At 37.4% G+C, this 19,056-nt stretch overlaps 1 protein-coding gene across 5 annotated transcripts in view; it reads left to right on the top strand.

The window, feature by feature from the left end:
* SMIM14 (small integral membrane protein 14) overlaps positions 1 to 19,056 on the top strand; it is a 75,663-nt gene that overhangs the window by 45,680 nt on the left and 10,927 nt on the right. For all 5 annotated transcript variants that reach the window (XM_081302958.1, XM_081302956.1, XM_081302959.1 and 2 more), the window contains one exon: positions 8,024 to 8,072. In XM_081302958.1, the coding sequence (XP_081159084.1) occupies positions 8,024 to 8,072 (49 nt within the window). The remainder of the gene's footprint in view (positions 1 to 8,023; positions 8,073 to 19,056) is intronic.

Genomic DNA, 19,056 nt, shown 5'->3' with positions numbered 1-19,056 from the left:
CCCATTCTTGTGGTTATACAGGATGTGGAATTACACTGGTAGTGTATTCATATATGTAACATAGGAAAATTATGTCCAATTCATTCTACTGTCTTTCCCATTCCCATCCCTCTTCCCTTTCTCCCATTCTCCTCTGTCCAATCCAGTGAACTTTCACTTTCCCCCACCATTGTGAGTCAGGATCTGCATATCAAAGAAAACATTTGCTCTTTAGTTTTCTGGGATTGTCTTCTTTCACTTAGCATGCTATTCTCCATTTCCATCCACTTACTGGCAAATGCCATAATTTCATTCTTATGGCTAAGTAATATTCCATTGTGTATATACACACCACATTTTTTTTATCCATTCATCTGTTGAAGGGCACCAGGTTGGTACCCTAGCGTGTCTATTGTGAATTGAGCTGCTATGAACATTGATGTGGCTGCATCACTACAGTATGCTGATTTTAAGTCCTTTGGGTATAAGCTGAGGAGTGGGGTGACTGGGTCAAATGGTAGTTCCATCCCAAGTTTTCTGAGGAATCTCCATACTGCTTTCCAGAGTGGTTGTGCCAATTTGCAGTCTCACCAGCAACGTATGAGTGTACCTTTCCCCCCCACATCTTTGCCAAAATTTATTGTTACTTATATTCTTGAAAATTGCCATTCTGACTGGAGTGAGATGAAATCTCAGTGTAGATTTTTAAATATATTCTATTTTTTTAGTTGTAGGTGGACACAATGCCTTTATTTTTATTTATTTTTACGTGATGCTGAGGATTGAACTAGTGCCTCACCTACGCTAGGTGAGCACTTTTCACGGAGCCACAACCCCAGCCCCTCAGTGTAGTTTTAATTTGCATTTCTGTAATTGCTAGTGATGTTGAACATTTTTTCATATATTTGAGACCATTCATATTTCTTCTGTGAAATGTCTGTTCAGTTCCATTTATTGATTGGGCTATTTGGTTTTTTTGGTGTTCAGTTTTTTGAGTTCTTTATATATCCTGGAGATTAATGCTCTATCTGAAGTGCAGGTGGCAAAGATTTTCTTCCATTCTGTAGGCTCTGTATTCATATTCTTGATTGTTTCATTTGCTGTCAAGAAGCTTTTTAGTTTGATACAATCCCATTTATTGATTATTGATTTTACTTTTTAGGATTCTTATTTAGGAATTCAGTTCCTGAGCTGTCATGATGAAGATTTGGGCCTTCTTTTTCTTCAAGTAGGTTCAGGGTCTCTGGTCTAATGCCTAGGTCCTTGATCCACTTAGAGTTAAGTTTTGTGCAGGGTGAGAGATAGGGGTCTCATTTTACTACATATGGGTTTGCAGTTTTCCTAGCACCATTTATTGAAGAGTCTATCTTTTCTCCAATTTGAGTTTATGGTGCCTTTGTCTAGTAGGAGAGAACTGTATTTTTGTTGGTATGTCTCTGTGTATTTTATTCAAGGCAGCAGCTTTTTATGACCTACCTTGAGAACTCATATATAGCACTTCTGCTCTATTGGTTATAGCAATCACTAGCCTGGCCATGTTCAAGAGGAAGGCAAATAGATTCTACCTCTTTTTTTTTTTTTTTAGTTGATGATCACATTTATTTTGTTTATATGTGGGGCTAAAAATTGAACCCAGTGCCTCACACATGCTAGGAAAGTGCTTTACCACTGAGCTACAACTCCAGCCCCTAGATTCTACCTCTTCATGGAGAGTAGCAAGATTTTGGAAGAGTGTTCACCTCGGCAGCACGTAAACTAAAACTGGAAAAATAGAGAGAACATTAGCATGGTCTCTGCACAAGGATGACACACAAATTTGTGAAGTATTCTTTTATTTATTTATTTATTTTTGGTACTAGGGATTGAACCCAGTGGTGCTTAACCACTGAGCTACATCCCCCACTTTTTGTATTTTATTTGGAGACAGAGTCTCACTCAGTTGATTAGGGCCTCGCTAAATTGCTGAGGTTGACTTTATGATCTTCCTGCCTCAGTCTCCTGAGTCACTGGGATTATAGGTGTGTGCCACTACTCCCAGCTTCCATATTTTAAAAATATTTTTAGTTGTACGTGGACACAATACTTTTATTTTATTTTATTTTATTTATTTTTTAATATGGTGCTGAGGTTTGAACCCAGTGCCTCTCACATGCTAGGCAAGTGCTACCACTGAGCTACAATTCCAGCCCTAAGTGTTCCATAGTTTTTAAAAAGAAAAGTTCTAGAAGAGCATGTGTGACTTGGAAATACTGTGGCTGTTGCTGGAAAAACTAGCTATATATTTCTAGAAATTTTATATGCATATTTCTATGTATATAGGTTATCTCTAATTTACATAGAAGGGATCATATTACATATACATTATGTGGATTGTCACCCCCAAATTCATATGTTGAACCCCCTAATCTCAAATTTGTTGATACTTGAAAGTGGAGCTTTTGGGAGGTAAGTCATGATAGTGGAGCCCTTCTAATAGGAATAGTGCCCTTATAAGAAGAAACATGAAAGAGATCTCTCTCTCTACCTGTGTGCATATTCCAAGAAGATATCCATCTTCAAGTCAGGAAGAGGGCCTCCATCAGGAACCAAATTAGCCAATACCTTGTTGATTAATGTTTGTTTCAGCTGCCCAGTGTATGGTATTTGTAATTTTATCCTGAACTGAGATAGAAATTGGTACTGAGAATTAGCATGCTATTGTAACAAATACCTAAGACATGTGGAAGTGGCATTGGAACTGGGTAATGCATATAGGCTGTAGAGTTTTTAGGTACATGATAGAATAGATTGATGTTGCTGTGAGGGACTTTGGGTAGAAATATGGACTTATAGATAATTTTGGAGAGGTTCAGAAAAGCAGAGTTATAGAGAAAGCTTCTATCTTAAAGAATAACATAAATAATCAAGTACATAATTTTGGTAAAGATACAGTAAGGTCTGATATGGTCTTGGACATAAATGAGGAGTGTATTTTTGGACAATGCAAAAAGTTGATCTTTGTTACAAAGTGGCAAATAGTTTATCTGAATTATTTGTGATCTATTATAGAAAATAGAACTTGTCAATTAAAAAATTAGATATTTATTTATTTATTGGTACTGGGAATTGAACCCAGAGGTGCTTTACCACTGAGCTATATCCCAAGCCCTTTTCATTTTTTATTTTGAGAGAGGGTCTCACTAAGTTGCTTAGGGCCTTGCCATGTTGCTAAGGCTGGATTTGAACTTGTGTTTCTCCCACTGAGTTATTGACATCACAAGTGTGCTCCATTGTACCTGGCAAAATTGGATATTGAGGTGAAGAGATTTATTAGCAAAGTATTGAAGGAAGTGAATTGTTTTCTTCTGACTGTTTATAGGAATATTTGAAAAGAGAAAAATGAATTGAAAATGGAATTAAGCAAAAAGGAATAAGAACTTAAAAGATTTAGAAAGTTTGCAGCCTATCCATATTAAAAAAAAATAAGAAAGTGAGTTCATTAGAGAACATCAAGGGTGTGGTAGACTTACCATTTGTATGTGTGAATCATAGTATTAGTCAGCAACTCATGCAGGAAAATGCCAGATAGAACTGAAAGGGAAAAAGACAGGGTGGAATGAAGGAGTGTTTTTTGGACTTTTTGGATTTTACAGGACAGGACCATAGAGTTGTTTGGTTGCAAATGTGCCTTATTTTTTAAGACAAGGGAATAATGAGTCAAGTATCCTCAGAGCTGCCTCCATAGTTTCAAAAGGGAGGTTCCATCACCTCCCTATCAACAGACACTATGGTTCTGCCCAAAGCTTTACACCCACCAAAACCTTGGGGTCAGAGCTTTTCGGAGTTGTAGTAGCAGCCCAAACTAAAACTATGCATTTCTACAACTGGAGGGCTTTTTTTTTTTTTCATTTAACCTATTTTCATATTTGCAAATCAGTGTCAGGCTTGTTTTTTGTAGTACTGGAATTTTGTCTTTTTTAAAAAAAATTTGTTTAGTTGTAGATGGACACAATACCTTTGTTTAATTTATTTATTTTTATGTGGTGCTGAGGATCTAACACACTGCCTCACATATGCTAGCGGTGCTCTACCACTGAACTACAGCCCCAGTCCTTGAAATTTTGTCTTTTAATAATGCAAGTAATATGTGACTATATATGAAAGCTTGAAGTAATGTAGATATATGGAACAAAATGTTAACAACCCCCTTTTCAATTCCCCGCTCACGACCCATTGTAATTCTTGGCTGCTATTACTTGTTCACATTGTGGACCTTCTAGTCACATTTTTATGCACTGATCTTCCTTTATATGTAATCACAGTAAACTGTACTGTAAGTGTATAGGTGTAAATTATGCTGTTGTCTTTTCATTGGCAGTAACTTGCATGATGATTCTTGGTTCAATAAAGTAATTATACTCAAATTAAAAAAAAGTATTTTGTAGGGTTAGGGAAATTTTTTGAGAAAATCAGGAGTGGTTGCTATACTTGTATATCATTTAGGCAAAATAGCTCAACCTGTTAGTGTTAGACATTTAAAAATATTTTTAAATATTTAGACTTAACCTGATTATTTTTAGCTTTCTTTTTAAAAAATATTTATTTTATTTATTTATTTATTTATTTATTTATTTATTTTTTTAAAGAGAGAGTGAGAGAGGAGAGAGAGAGAGAGAGAGAGAGAGAGAGAGAGAGAATTTTTTTAATATTTATTTTTTAGTTCTTGGCGGACACAACATCTTTGTTGGTATGTGGTGCTGAGGATCGAACCCGGGCCGCACGCATGCCAGGCGAGCGCGCTACCACTTGAGCCACATCCCCAGCCCAAAATATTTATTTTTTAGTTGTAGTTGGACACAATGCCTTTATTTTTTAATTTATTAATTTATTATAAAATTTATTTTTTAATTTATTAGGTTCAACTCCCAGTACTAGAAAAAAAAAACTGGGTGGCAATTATTGTCAGTAGATAATCCACATGTGGGTCCCTATTCCTCACAATGCAGAAAATATTTTGTCTGTGGTTCCATGTTGTAGATATTACCATGCCTATTTGCTTCAAAGTACATGTTATCCTTGGTTTTTATCTATTATATTTACAAGTGATTTTTCCCTGGAGTAGCCAAATCAGCATCAGTAGTACAATTGTATTCCTAAAACAAATAAAAAACAAAAACAACAACAATAAAAAACCCCAAGATGCATTGTGAATTAGGCTTCCTTGCTTAAAGAGTTTTATCAAAACAGATTACTGGGTGCAGTGGCACATGGCTCTAACCCCAGCAACTCAGGAGGCTGAACAGGAAGATTGCATGTTCAAGCCTACCTTCAGTAACTTAGCAAGACACTATCTCAAAAAATACATACAAGGAGCCGGTGTTGTGGCTCAGAGGCATAGCACTTGCCTAGTACGTGCAAGGCCCTGGGTTCAATCCCTGGCACAAAGTAAAAATAAAAAATAAAATAAAGGTATTGTGTCCATCTACAACTAAAAAAATATTTTAAAATGTCAGCGGATATAGCTCAATGATAAAACACCCCTGGGTTCAATCCCCAGTAACAAAAAACAAAGCAAAAAGTTAGATTCTCCTATTTTACTAAATATATTGTTTTTTAATTTATAAAAAACACCCATCAGGGCTGGGGTTGTGGCTCAGTGGTAGAGTGCTTGCCTAGTACATGTGAGGCACTGGGTTCAATCCTCAGTACCACATAAAAATAAAAAAGATAAAGGTATTGTGTTCATCTACAACTAAAAAATAAAAATAAAGACAATCAAATTAGGTGTTTGAATCTGACACATTGAATATATGCATTACCCTACTCTCATTTGGAAAAAAACCCTCACCCTGTACTAGGAATGTGGTCATGATACTTTGGCGCCTCATTATTCAGAGCCTACAGTACAGCTTGCCTGTGAATATGAGGGGTTATAAGCGGGTTGGAGGTGTAGCTTTGTGGTAGAGCATGGGCCTAGCATGTGCAAGGCCCTGGGTTCAATCCCTAGGACCAAAAAAAACAAAAAAGGAAAAATATAGCCAGGAACCCATAAATGGTCAAGATCCAATACCTGCTCTCAGAAGGATTCCCAAAGCCTCACTGCAGATTAGTCTAAGCCAGGCTCCTGATGAATGATGAATAATTTCTATATATTTTTGTTTTTGCAATACTAGGTATTGAATCAGGACTTAGCATATGCTAGCATTCTGCCACTGAGCTACATCCCCAGCCCCATGATGAATAATTTCTGTCATTCTTGGTTCTGTGTGTTTACGAGTGTATGTATTTACTCATTTTTCTTATCTTTGTTTTTGAAGTACTTGGGACTAAACCCAGGGAGTCGCACATGCTAGGCAACCGCTAATCATTTTTCTTTTTCTTAAAGCTAAAATGGCTCCTTTTTGCGTAGCAGTGAAGAAAAGCTTTTCTTGCTGAAAGTGATAATTTGACTGCCATTCTTCTGACTCCCCTTACCTAGAAATTGATACAATTTCCATATTTTTTTAAGAGAGAGTGATAGAGGGAGAGAGAGAGAGAAAGAGAGAGAGAATTTTTTAATATTTATTTTTTAGTTTTCGGCGGACACAACATCTTTGTTTGTATGTGGTGCTGAGGATCGAACCCGGGCTGCACGCATGCCAGACGAGCGCGCTACCGCTTGAGCCACATCCCCAGCCCACAATTTCCATATTAAACTGATAAAATTTCTGAATTTGTATATGAGTTAAATGGGTTTATAAAACTTGTATAGCAGGACAAGTAGTATGTTTCTATTTTTTGTTTTTAAAGTATAATCCTTTCTGGTGACACTAAAAGAGGTCTCCTAGTATCTAGGAAAACATGGCTGTGTTGGTCTTAGTGATTACTGAGTAATTATGTACCTTCAGTCATTTTCACATTATCCTGATTTTGCTTCAGTTCCATTCTACTTTTTACAGAAACTCATTGAAAATATTTTGTAACCTCTAACTGTGGTTGAGCGAATGCTTCATAATGATAATGATATGTTAACAAAAATTGTTAACTTAAGGATCACAAGTTTGAGGCCAGTCTTGGCAATTTAATAAAATCCTATCTCAAAATAAAAAATTATAAAGGGCTGGGGAGCTGGGCACAGTACTATATGCTTATGATTCCAGCATCTTGGGAGGTGGAGGCAGGAGGATGTCAAATTTAAGGCCATCCTGGGCAACTTAGTGAGACCTTGTCTCTTTAATTTAGCTGTACCCCTACACCTTCCAAAACTCAGTTTCTTCATTTGGTAAGTCAGAATAATAGTATCTGCCTCCTGCCAGTGGTTTTAAAGATTAAACAAAATAATAAGTCAAACTTCTTGTACCTAGCACATTGAAAGTTTTCAATAAATATTTGTTACAGTAATTCAAAGTATGTGAAAAAGTGCATATTTTTAAGATTTCTAGTATGTATACTATATTTTACCAGATAGTCTTTACATATTTTATGCCAAATTTTTTTTGCAAAAAAATGAGGTGTGACCATTATGTGAAGCTTTTGTGCCAGCATCACTTAAAAGTCATTTATTATTAACGTGTCTTTGGTGCAAGATTGGAATGTACATTAATACAGTAATGATTTTTTCATGCAGTGAAATATAGTAAACCAGGCACAGTGGCACATTCCCGTAATCCCAATTACTTGAGAAGCTGAAACAGGAGATTCACAAATTGGAGATCATCCTGGGCTACCTTAGTGAGACCCTGTCTCAAAAATTTTAAAAAGGCCTGTAGATATAACTCAGTGGTACTATACACATCTAACCTGCCCAAGGCCCTGGGTTCAATCTCCAGCACTGGAAAAAAAAAAATATGTGTGTGTGTGTGTGTGGAGATATATCTCCACACACACACACACACACAGATATATATGGATATACATATATATGTATTTTCTGTGGTACTGGGGATCAAACTGAGTGCTTTGTGCATGCTAAGCACATGTCTCCATCACTCATCTACACCCTCAGCTCAGAACATCTTTCCAATAATTATTGTCCAATTTTGGTCAAGTCTAATAGTTAATTTTTCTTTCTTCTTATTCGCTTCAGTTGCGGCAGTCCCAGTCTTACTGCACGGACACAGAATGTCTTCAGGAATGTACGTACCAAAGGGGCAGGAGGAGGGTTGGCCTTGGGAGCAGAATTAGAGGTTGAATGAATATTGTCAAAAGTTGTTTCAGCAATTTGCTCTTTAAGGAAATGGTTTTCAGTAATATATTTGCTACTTAAATATTTCATTTTTTAACTTACACATTGATTTTTATCTTCCTCAAAAACAAACCCAACCGGGAGTGGTGGAATATGCCTGTAATCCCAGCAGCTTGGGAGGCTTAGACAGGAGGATCTCGAGTTCAAAGCCAGCCTCAGCAAAAAGCAAGGCACTAAGCAATCAGTTAGACAGGCTCTAAATAGAATACAAAATAGGGCTGGGGATGTGGCTCAGTGGCTGAGTGCCCCTGAATTCAGTCCCTGGTACCCCCATCCACACACACACAAAAAAAAAATAAACAGGCTGGGATTGTGACTCAGTGGCCATGAGGCCCTGGATTCTATCCCTAGGACTGAAAAAACAAAAAACAAACATAACCCTGTCATTGGATAAAGTTATAAAATCACACATAAGAAAAAAAGGAGAGACTTTCAGAATACTAAGGTAGCCGGGCACAGTGGGACACACCTGTTATCCCAGCATCTTGGGGGCTACGACAGGAGGATCACAAATTCATGTCTGGCCTCAGCTACTTACTGGAACACCTAGACTGCTAGCTCACATCCTCTACTCTTTTCCTAGCATCTATTTGTGTCAATTGGCAGGCATGGGAAATTTGAGGGAAGGGAGGAGGCCATTCTTTCCCAGGTTTGGAAGCTTTGGGGGAGTTGATTCTTTTGGCTCTATGTTATCATTCCCAAGAGAGATGGGCAGTAGGGAGGTTTTTCCACATGGCTTTATGGACAAAAGTGATTGTAAAGTGAGAATCAAAGCAGGAAGATGGATCTCATATGGTAATTGACAGACTTGGTGACCATTATGTGACACTTCCTTTTTTAAAAAAAAATTATTCTTTTTAGTTATACATGACAATAGAATGTATTTTGACATATCATACATACATGGAGTATAACTTCCCATTCTTGTGGTTATACAGGATGTGGAATTACACTGGTAGTGTATTCATATATGTAACATAGGAAAATTATGTCCAATTCATTCTACTGTCTTTCCCATTCCCATCCCTCTTCCCTTTCTCCCATTCTCCTCTGTCCAATCCAGTGAACTTTCACTCTCCCCCACCATTGTGAGTCAGGATCTGCATATCAAAGAAAACATTTGCTCTTTAGTTTTCTGGGATTGTCTTCTTTCACTTAGCATGCTATTCTCCATTTCCATCCACTTACTGGCAAATGCCATAATTTCATTCTTATGGCTAAGTAATATTCCATTGTGTATATACACACCACATTTTCTTTATCCATTCATCTGTTGAAGGGCTCCTAGGTTGGTTCCCTAGCGTGTCTATTGTGAATTGAGCTGCTATGAACATTGATGTGGCAGTATCACTAAAGTATACTGATTTTAAGTCTTTTGGGTATAAGCCTAGGAGTGGGATAACTGGGTCAAATTGTGGTTCAATTCCAAGTTTTCTGAGGAATCTCCATACTGCTTTCCAGAGTGGTTGTGCCAATTTACAGTCTCACCAGCAACGTATGAGTGTACCTTTCCCCCACATCTTTGCCAAAATTTATTGTTACTTATATTCTTATACTTATATTGCCATTCTGGCTGGAGTGAGATGAAATTTCAGTGTACTTTTAATTTGCATTTCTCTAATTGCTAGTGACACATCCCTTTTTGAGGAGACTCAGAAATAAGAATATCTTGAGGGGAACTAATAAAACAGCATTATAGTCTAAGACTGTAAGGAACTGTGACATTCACAGGATGGTGAAGTGCAGCACAGTTGGATTTCATATACATTTACTGAAATGAGATTACTTCATGGTTTTTCACTACGATATTATAAATATATCTATATCTGACCTTAAAAATATTTATTGGTCTGGGGGTATAGCTCAGTGGTAGAGATCAGGCACTGCAAAAAAAAAAAAAAAAAGTTAATAATTTGTTGTGAGGATGCACTAGTATTTAAGTGATTCCCTTTTGTTGGAGTCCTGGGTTACTAATATATTTTTTGCTATTATAAACAATAGCAAATAATTTTAAAATTTTTATTTTTATTTTTATTTTATTGTACTGGGGATTGAACCCAGGAACACTTAACCACTGAGCCACATCCCTAGCCCTTTTTTTTATTTTGAGACAGGGTCTCACTCAGTTCCTGAGGGACTCACCAAGTTGCTGAGGCTGTCTTTGAACTTGTGATCCTCTTGCATCAGACTCCCAAGCTGCTGGGATTACAGGCGTGTGCCACCCATGCTCAGCACAAGTATTCTTTTAATGTAGATGCCAGGAAGGAAAAATAGTTATTTCCTCAACTCCTCATAGTTCTTAGCTGGAATACGTATATATGTATAACAGGAAACAGATAAATAAGAGAAAAACATGTTTATTGGTACAGGCAGTACACATGTGGGAGAAACCTCAGTGAAAAGTAGCTCTTAAAGCAATAGCTTAGAAATCTTACTTATATAGCATATTCAACTAGGATCAATAAATTTGCAGAAAAATTGACAGGACACTTAATAGAAAGGAAAAGCATGGGAAGGAAAATATAGGACAAAACTTATAGAATAAGGTTTGTTTGAAGATTCCTCTGGTGCTGATAAGAGTCTAGAATTGGGGCTGGGGTTATGGCTTAGCGTAGAGTGCTTGCCTCGCATGTGCAAGGCATTGGGTTCAATCCTCAACAACACGTAAAAATAAATAAATAAATAAACAAATAAATAAATAAAAGTTAAGAAAGAGTCTAGAATTATCTCCAGCAAATAAATAAATAAACAAATAAATAAAAGTTAAAAAGAAAGAAAGAGTCTAGAATTATCTCCAGCAAAGAATTTATATCCTGTCCTTTGGCAGAAAATGGTAGGATATATGGAGAGCTTTTCTTTCATTTGCTATCTCTTCATTATCTTGAGTTCAAAAATAATATTTATGTCAAAGAGGAATATTTTAGAGTGACATATTCTGAGGTTTCCTTCACACATTTAAAGGCTTTTGACACATGACCAAATTATTTTTACTCTCTTGTGTGGTGAACCTAGGACCTTGTGTATGCTATGCAAGCACTTTGCCCCTGAGCTGTATCTCAAGTCCCTAAATTACATTTATTATAGTTACTTATATTTAATATCTCTGAAGTCAAGCTTTCTTTTATTTTGTATTTTAATCTAAGATAAGATAATAAGGTAGCAATGTAAAGAGACTTCTTACCCCTCATTAATATTTGTGTTGCTTTGTGAACTGGGTGTCCCACCAACTCCTATAAATGCAACAACTAGAGAAGTATGAACTAGTACAGTGCCTAGCATAAAGTAGAAATTTTGTTAGAATATAGACTGTTAGTGCAGCTAGGTAACACATGAAATCGGTGGTCTGCACTAAAGCAGTAGTGACGCACATTTGCGTTAGGGTGGTGATTCCCCCACTCCATGTTTCTTAGTCTGCTTCTTTAGTAGCATCCATTAATCTACAATGTGCAGCTCAAATATTTGCCTCAGCAAGGAAGCTAAACCCTGCTTTTCTAAGTTGAAAATAATCTTATGGAACTTCTATAATAAGTGTTTATTATATGTGCGGTATTTGTGACTCTTGGATCCAGCCCACCTATAAAACCAAATATATTGTATTACTGTGGACAAAATGTCATTCCATTACTACAAATAGAAAGGCAGAACTCTTGAGCTTGAATATTCATTTAGCCATATTAGCAAGTTATTTCCTCCCTAAAGTTCCTCTAGCTTTTGAGGAAAATCCTTTCTTGGAGTCACGCTTTTAAATAGTTAGAGCAGTAGGTTCCTCTAATTTCTCCAATGAGCCTAAATTCTCCCCCCACTCTCCCATGATTTGGAGACAGGGTCTTGCTAAGTTGCTTAGGGCTTCAACCTCCTGAGTTGCTGGGATTACAGGCGTGCACTACTGTGCCCAGCCCTAATTCTTTTAAAAATATTAAATTTTAAAAAAACTCAGTGGTCCTGTAAAAATGAGAAACAGATGTTTTCTTATTTTTGCCCAAAATTCTTCAGAGGTTTTCTGTTTAATGCATAATAGAAGCCAAAGTCCTTATTATGACCTATAAGGTCTACATGATCTGACCTCTGATATTCTTTTTTTAAAATATTTTTTTAGCTGTCAATGGAACTTTTATTTATTTGTATGTGGTGCTGAGAATCAAACCCAGTGCCTCCCACATGCTAGGCAAGAGCTCTACCACTGAACTACAACCTTATCTCTGATATTCTTTTTATTAAATATTTTGTTATATTCCAAATTTACTCTACATCTGAACTCTGGTTCACTTCACTACAATTATATTGGCCTCCATTGCATATCCCATAGGCCCCTGATCAGGAATACTTGCTGTTTTTTCTACCTGGGATGTTCTTTCAGATAGCCTCACAGCTCACTGTCTCAGTGAGACTTCACTTAGCCGTATAAAATGCCTTTCGTTCCCCATACCCCATTCCTCTTTACATTTTTCCATTTAGCACCTATCTCTCACAACTATATATTTTATTTACTATCCTCAAGGGCAAAGATAGCTAGAAGTGGGTGGAAACTCTTTTCATCTGTTTTCTGTATTTTTAGCACCAAGGCAATAATTTTTCTATTTCCTTGTATGCTTTGGTAGTTTCCAAGTCTAAACCATGCCATCTTCTTTTAACATTTTCTTCCTTAATCTGCTATATCTTAAAGTCACCACATTTTGTTGTCATCATGTTTTCCTACCATGGAAAGCAACCATGTGAAGAACATTGCTCTGCCTTTCGCAGAACAACCTTTGAAGACAGTTCAGGGACTGGGAGTGTAGTACAGTGGCAGAGTGAGTGCTTGACATGATGAGGCACTGGGATTAATCTCCAGCACTAAAATAAATAACACAGTTATTTATAAAAAACACAGTTCATTTTGTCCTTTCTAATAGGATCTCGCATTACTGTTTATTGCACTGTGGTTTGTTAATGATCAGAAAATTAGCCTGAGAGTCTTTAACGTTTGTTTATTTTTCGTGGTGCTGGGCATTAAACCCAGGGCCTCAGGCATATTAGGCAAGCCTAACTCTACCTTTGAACTATGCCCCCAACCTTCTTTTTCTTTTTTAATAGAACCCTTTAAACAAAGTGGAGGATGGTTTTCATTCAGCCTGTCTCCCTAAAATCTACTAAACTGAAACCATGGAATACCCTCAGAGAACACAGTTTGAAAATGATAGAATAGCAGAACAACATTAAGGAACTATGGAGATCACCTTTGACTTCTCATTCCTTAAATCCTTTTGGTTTTTTATTTTTAACATCTAAATATTGTTCCCTTCATCTCTACCTTTGCTGGGGATGCTTAATTGTGTCCTCTTCATCTATTGTCTTAGCTCTGCCTATAGAATCTTACTTGGTCTCCTGTGTTCCAAATTTAGTTCTCTTACAATAACCATCATCATCTTTCTGAAATTCCAGACCAGAGTCTGACATTCCTGCCATTAAAGCCTTTAGTGTCACCCCCATCCCCATCACCTGTAAAGGCAGTTCTAACTTAACATGACATGGGAGACTTTTCACAGTTCAGCTCATCTCCATTACTCCTCGCATCTACTCTGTGTGCTCATGACATTCCCAGTAGACAACATGCTTCTGCCTTTGCTCATGTTTCTCCATCTTCTCCTCCACCCATTGCCACCAGTCTTCTGGCTAATGAGCGCCAAATCATCTTTGAGGCCTGTCTCAGATTGCGTTATGGTTTTTTGTGATGACTGCATTTCAGACTTTGAACTTGTTCAAGGCTATGGCTTACTTGCATTTGTACCTTTCATACCCTTTGTGGTCACTATAGAGTGTTGCATGTATTTGAGATGGTTTAATTGAATGTGGAATTCATTTGTTTCACGTGGTAGCAGTTCCACTGTTAGCAGCTCTAGTTGTTGCATGATTCCTTATATTGAGCTAAATTCCACTTTTATTGTGATGTCTAATCACAGTTTTGCTTTTTAAAAACATATATCGAACAAGTTTGCTCCTTCTCCCAAAAGACTGCATTTCAGAGAAAGAGTTGTATGGAGCATTTCAGCTCTATGGTTAACTTAATTTTGGAGTTAATCAGCTTGAAATTTGATAACTGTACCAAGGATAACATGATTATGCAACCAAAAATTATAGGGTTAAATCCTACTGGTACCTGTCCACTTTCAGTGCTGTTCTGTTTCTACTTTTCCCACTGGAAACTTTCCTAAGTTTATAGTGAAAAATCCTTCAGAATCTCTCAACTCAGGGAGTCTCCCTCTCTCTCATCTTCTTGATTTCTAACAACTTCATTGTGAATATTCCACTTGGTGTTGTGGTTTTTTTTTTTTTTTTTTGGCAGCATTAGGGATTGAACCCAGGGTTGCTTTACCATTTAGCTACCTCCTCAACCCTTTGTATTTTATTTTGAGATATAGTCTCACTATGGCTGGCCTCAAACTTACAGACCTGTCCTAGCCTCCCAAGACTCTGGCTTTACAGGCATGTACTACTGTACAGAGTCCACTTGGCACCTTATTTGTAAAGCTCTGAGTATCAGTTCTGTTTATTTGCTTGTAACCAAAGACTTCATGCTTAAGCAAAACAGGAAATGCTGTATTTTTTGATTTGGTATCTTACCAGATCTATAATGAGAAATACTCAAGTCAAATAATTTACAGGGAATTCTTAGGGAAAGATTTTTATCCCCCTTAATGATTATGTGTGTGCATTCACAATTATAAGTGCCAAAAAGTTATTATTCTTTTTTAAAAGAACCCTTTAAATAAAGCATAGTGTGCACATAATTTGGCCCATTGAACTCTCTGAACTAATTTTAAAGTAGTAACTTATTATTTGTGTTTATTTGCTGTATATAGTGTTGGAAAGTGTGAGAAGCATACTTTTCCAGACCTGTCTAACCCTGATTTTCCCCTGTTCTGACACTTTATGAAATAGAGCTTGTCATAAAGGATGCAAATAATCACAAAAAACCTATAGTGACCTCATTGGTTCCCTGTTTGTAAATATTTTATGGAGTCTGAATCAGTTTAGATATTAAGTGTCTTCAATCCCATGATATTTTAGGGTACCTTTTTTGGTGATGGTGTTGTGAATAAGTTTACATATTTACATATGGTTCAGAAATTAAGAACTTACCTGGTACATGCATGCCTGCAATTTCAGCTACTTAGAAGGCTGAAGTGGGAAGATTGCAGCCTGGGCAACTTAGACCCTGTCTTAAACAAAGAAACAAAATAAGTCTGGGGATGTAGACAATAGTAGAATTAGTAGTAGAATTAGACATTAGTAGTAGAATGCCTCTTAATTCAATCTCTAATACAAAAAAAAATAAATAAAAAGAACTTAATCAGAATACAGTTAAAAGTTGTCTTCCTACTCACATTTTCTATCTCCCCAGGTCGTTTGTGTAGCCTGTGCACCTTTCCAAAGTTTTTGTTCATGTACAAGCAAATATAAATACACATAAATGTATAAATATATATATTCTCCATCCTGCTTCCTTTTATATACTGTTCTTCACCTGCTATTTTTTCTATCCCCCCAAAAAGCAAATCTTGGCTGGCCATGTCTCAGTGGTAGAGTGTGTCCTTAGTAAGTGCAAGGCCCTGGGTTTTATCCTAATCACCAAAATAAAAATGTTAAAAGGCATATTTCAGAGAGACTTAACATTTTTTGTATCTTCACAGTATCCCATTGTATGGATGTACCATAATTTATTAATCAGGGGCTCTTGATTAATCAGGGCTCTTGAGGTTTGTTTCCAATTTTTTGTTAATAAGCTTGCACAGTATGTCAATTCTAGTGCCATTCTTAATTTTGTGGGACTGCTGGAAACAGAAAAACATTAGCTATTATTTTATTTTCTTCTTCTTTTTTAAAAATATTTTTTAGTTGTCAATGGACCTTTATTTTTGTTTGTTCATATGCAGTGCAGAGAATTGAACCCAGTGCTTCATATATACTAGGCAAGCCCTCTATCACTGAGCTACATCCCCAGCCCTATTTTGTATTTTATTTAAAGACAGAGTCTTACTGAGTTGCTTAGTGCCTTGCTTTTGCTGAGGCTGACTTTGAATTTGGGATTCTTCTGCCTCAGCCTCCTGAGCAGCTGGTATTATAGGCATGCACCACTGTGCCCAGCTCAATTATTATTTATTGAGATGGGCCTTGAGTTATTGAAGAATTGGAAGGTAATTGGGGATTAGCTCAGAGGGAGAGTATTTGCTTATCATGTGCAAGGCTCCTGGGTTTAATCCCCAACACTGGGTAGGTAAAAAGGAAATGATCTTATCAAACCTTGGAGGTCACAAAAATGATATCCATTTTAGCCTTTTTGCTTGGCCTGGGGGTGGATTTACTAGGGGTTGAACCCAGGAACACTATACCATTGAGCTATATCTCCAGGCCTTTATGTTTTTAACTTGAAAACAGGGTCTCACTAAGTTACTTAAAGTCTTATTTAGTTGCTAAGGCTGATCTCCAACTTATGTTTCTCCTACCTCAGCCTGTGCATCTCTGGGATTATAGACATGTTCCACCATGTCCTGCCTGGTTTAGGCTCTTTAAAAAAAAAAAATATATATATATATATATATGTGTGTGTGTGTGTGTGTGTGTGTGTGTGTGTTGTAGATAGACACAATACCTTATTTATTTTTATGTGGTGCTGAAGATCAAACCCAGTGCCTCACACATGCTACCACTGAGCTATACAGCCCCTGTTTAGACTCTTAAGTAGAGAAATTCTTATGCCTACACCCATACTTTAGGAATTTTGGAGACATCCTTCTCTTGTTTTTCTTTTTTTTTTTTTTTTAGTTGTACATGAACACAATGCCTTTATTTTGTTTATTTATTTTTACATGTTGCTGAGGCTCAAACCCAGTGCCTCACACATGCTAGGCAAGCACTCCACCACTGAGCCACAACCTCAGCCCCTTTTCACTTTTTTTTTCATCTCCTCCTGCCACCTGTTCAATTATTCACCAGTTATTGTCCTTCTTCCACCCTGTCACCATTTATATTTGTGCCTTTTCCATTCCCACTTTACCATTTTATCTAGCCTGCTATTTCACACCAGGATCTGTCTGCATTCATTCTTTTCTATGCTCTAATTGATCCTATTACTGGTACAGGATAGTTTATCAAATATCTACTGTGTACCAGCACTGTGCTAGCTTCTATTTTGTGTATTGACCATTTAAATCCTTACAACTACTCTGTGAGATGATGGTGATATTTATTTCATAGTTAAAGAAATTGAGGCACAAAGGTTACCTACTACTATATACTACTAATAAGTAGTAGAATCAAACAGCTAGGTGATGGTCTCAGTGCCTTCCTTTGGTATTGGGACACTTTACCCCTGAGCTACATCCCCATCCTTTTTGTTTTTTGAAACAGGGTCTTGCTAAGTTGCTGAAGTTGGCTTCAAACTTGAGGTCCTCCAGCCTCAGCCTCTCGAGTCACTGATATTATAGTTGTATGACACCTCACCCAGTGGTCTAAGTTCTTTAAAAATTATAACCTAATTTAGGAGAATTTAAAAGTTCTCTTTTAGTTAGATAATTTAAAATGCTATATTATTTTAGAGAAAGCAGAGGAAAGAATGGCAGAGAAAATGGAGATTTTAAAGGAAAGAGAGGGATATAGGTGAATAAATAGAGGTTAGTTATAAAAGTGTGCCAGTGGGGGGGAGATGATGAGTGTCCCAGAAGAACTGAATTTGTGTAGTTGGTATATGTTGCCAACCAAATTAGCATTGAACTATTTTTATATCAGATTCATTTGTAAGGCTTTTAAATGATATTGGTATTTCTTGGCCACACCCCTAAGCTGCTCCCGAATCACATGGTGTCAGGCAGGACCTCAGAATCTGTAATCTTGGTCACAGGATATTCTGATACACAGCCAGGCCAGGGAACCATTGGCTAAAGAAGTATGGAGTGACTAGAGCAGAGGACATGTCTTCTGAAAAGTGGTGAGAGATACAGTTAGATGAGTAGAGCCAAATCATACAAGCAAAGGCCAACCTGAAGAGCTCGGAGTTGAAACAGTAGGCAGTGGAGAGAGAGTCATTAGGTAAAATCAGCAGAGAATGTTCAGAATGGTGGCTAACCAGCCTCTGGCTGCAATAAGCAGGAAGGAGGAAAGCTGTGATAGAACCACAGTAGGAGAGTAGGAGACACAGGGAACTAATAGAGAGCCTCAAAAAAGAGCAGACTTTTTCTTTCAAAGGATACTGGGCTTCTTTTTTGGCAGGGGGTGGGTTGGGATGGGATTGAACCCAGTGGCGCTTAACCACTGAGCCACATCCCTAGTTCTTTTTTTGGGGGGGGGGGTTACGGGGATTGAACTTGGGGGTACTCAGCCACTGAGCCACATCCTCATCCCTATTTTGTGTTTTATTTAGAGACAGGGTCTCACTGAGTTGCTTAGGGCCCTACTAAGTTGCTGAGGCTGGCTTTCAATTGGGGATCTTCATGCTTCAGCCTCCCCAGCTGCTGAGATTACAGGCATGTACCACCCAGGCTCAGCACAAATATTCTTTTAATGTATGTGACAGGAAGGAAAAATAATTATTTCCTCAACTCTCACCATCAACCTGCTCTGACGAGAGGAGCTGGGTTTAAAGGAGCTGGCTGCAACATTAAACTAAGAAAACTGCGAAGAAATCACGCAACACACGGACATGAGTTTCTCAGATGGAGGGTGGGACTGCTCTGTGACTTCATGGGTCTTCTCCCATTCTGGAAGGCAAGAGAATGTACACCCGGAATCTCTTTATTTTTATAGTGGAGAGGGGGGACACACAAAGGAGCTTCAGTGGAATGTTCTTCACCAAATAAGGCAGGGGATAAAGTTTCAAAGGGGGGTTGCCAATCCCAATG

The sequence above is a fragment of the Spermophilus citellus genome, assembly GCF_964194105.1.
Source record: "Spermophilus citellus genome assembly, chromosome: 8".
NCBI classification, from domain to species: domain Eukaryota; kingdom Metazoa; phylum Chordata; class Mammalia; order Rodentia; family Sciuridae; genus Spermophilus; species Spermophilus citellus.
The sequence above is the reverse complement of the archived record's forward strand: the minus strand, read 5'-3'. Positions and strand labels throughout refer to the sequence as shown.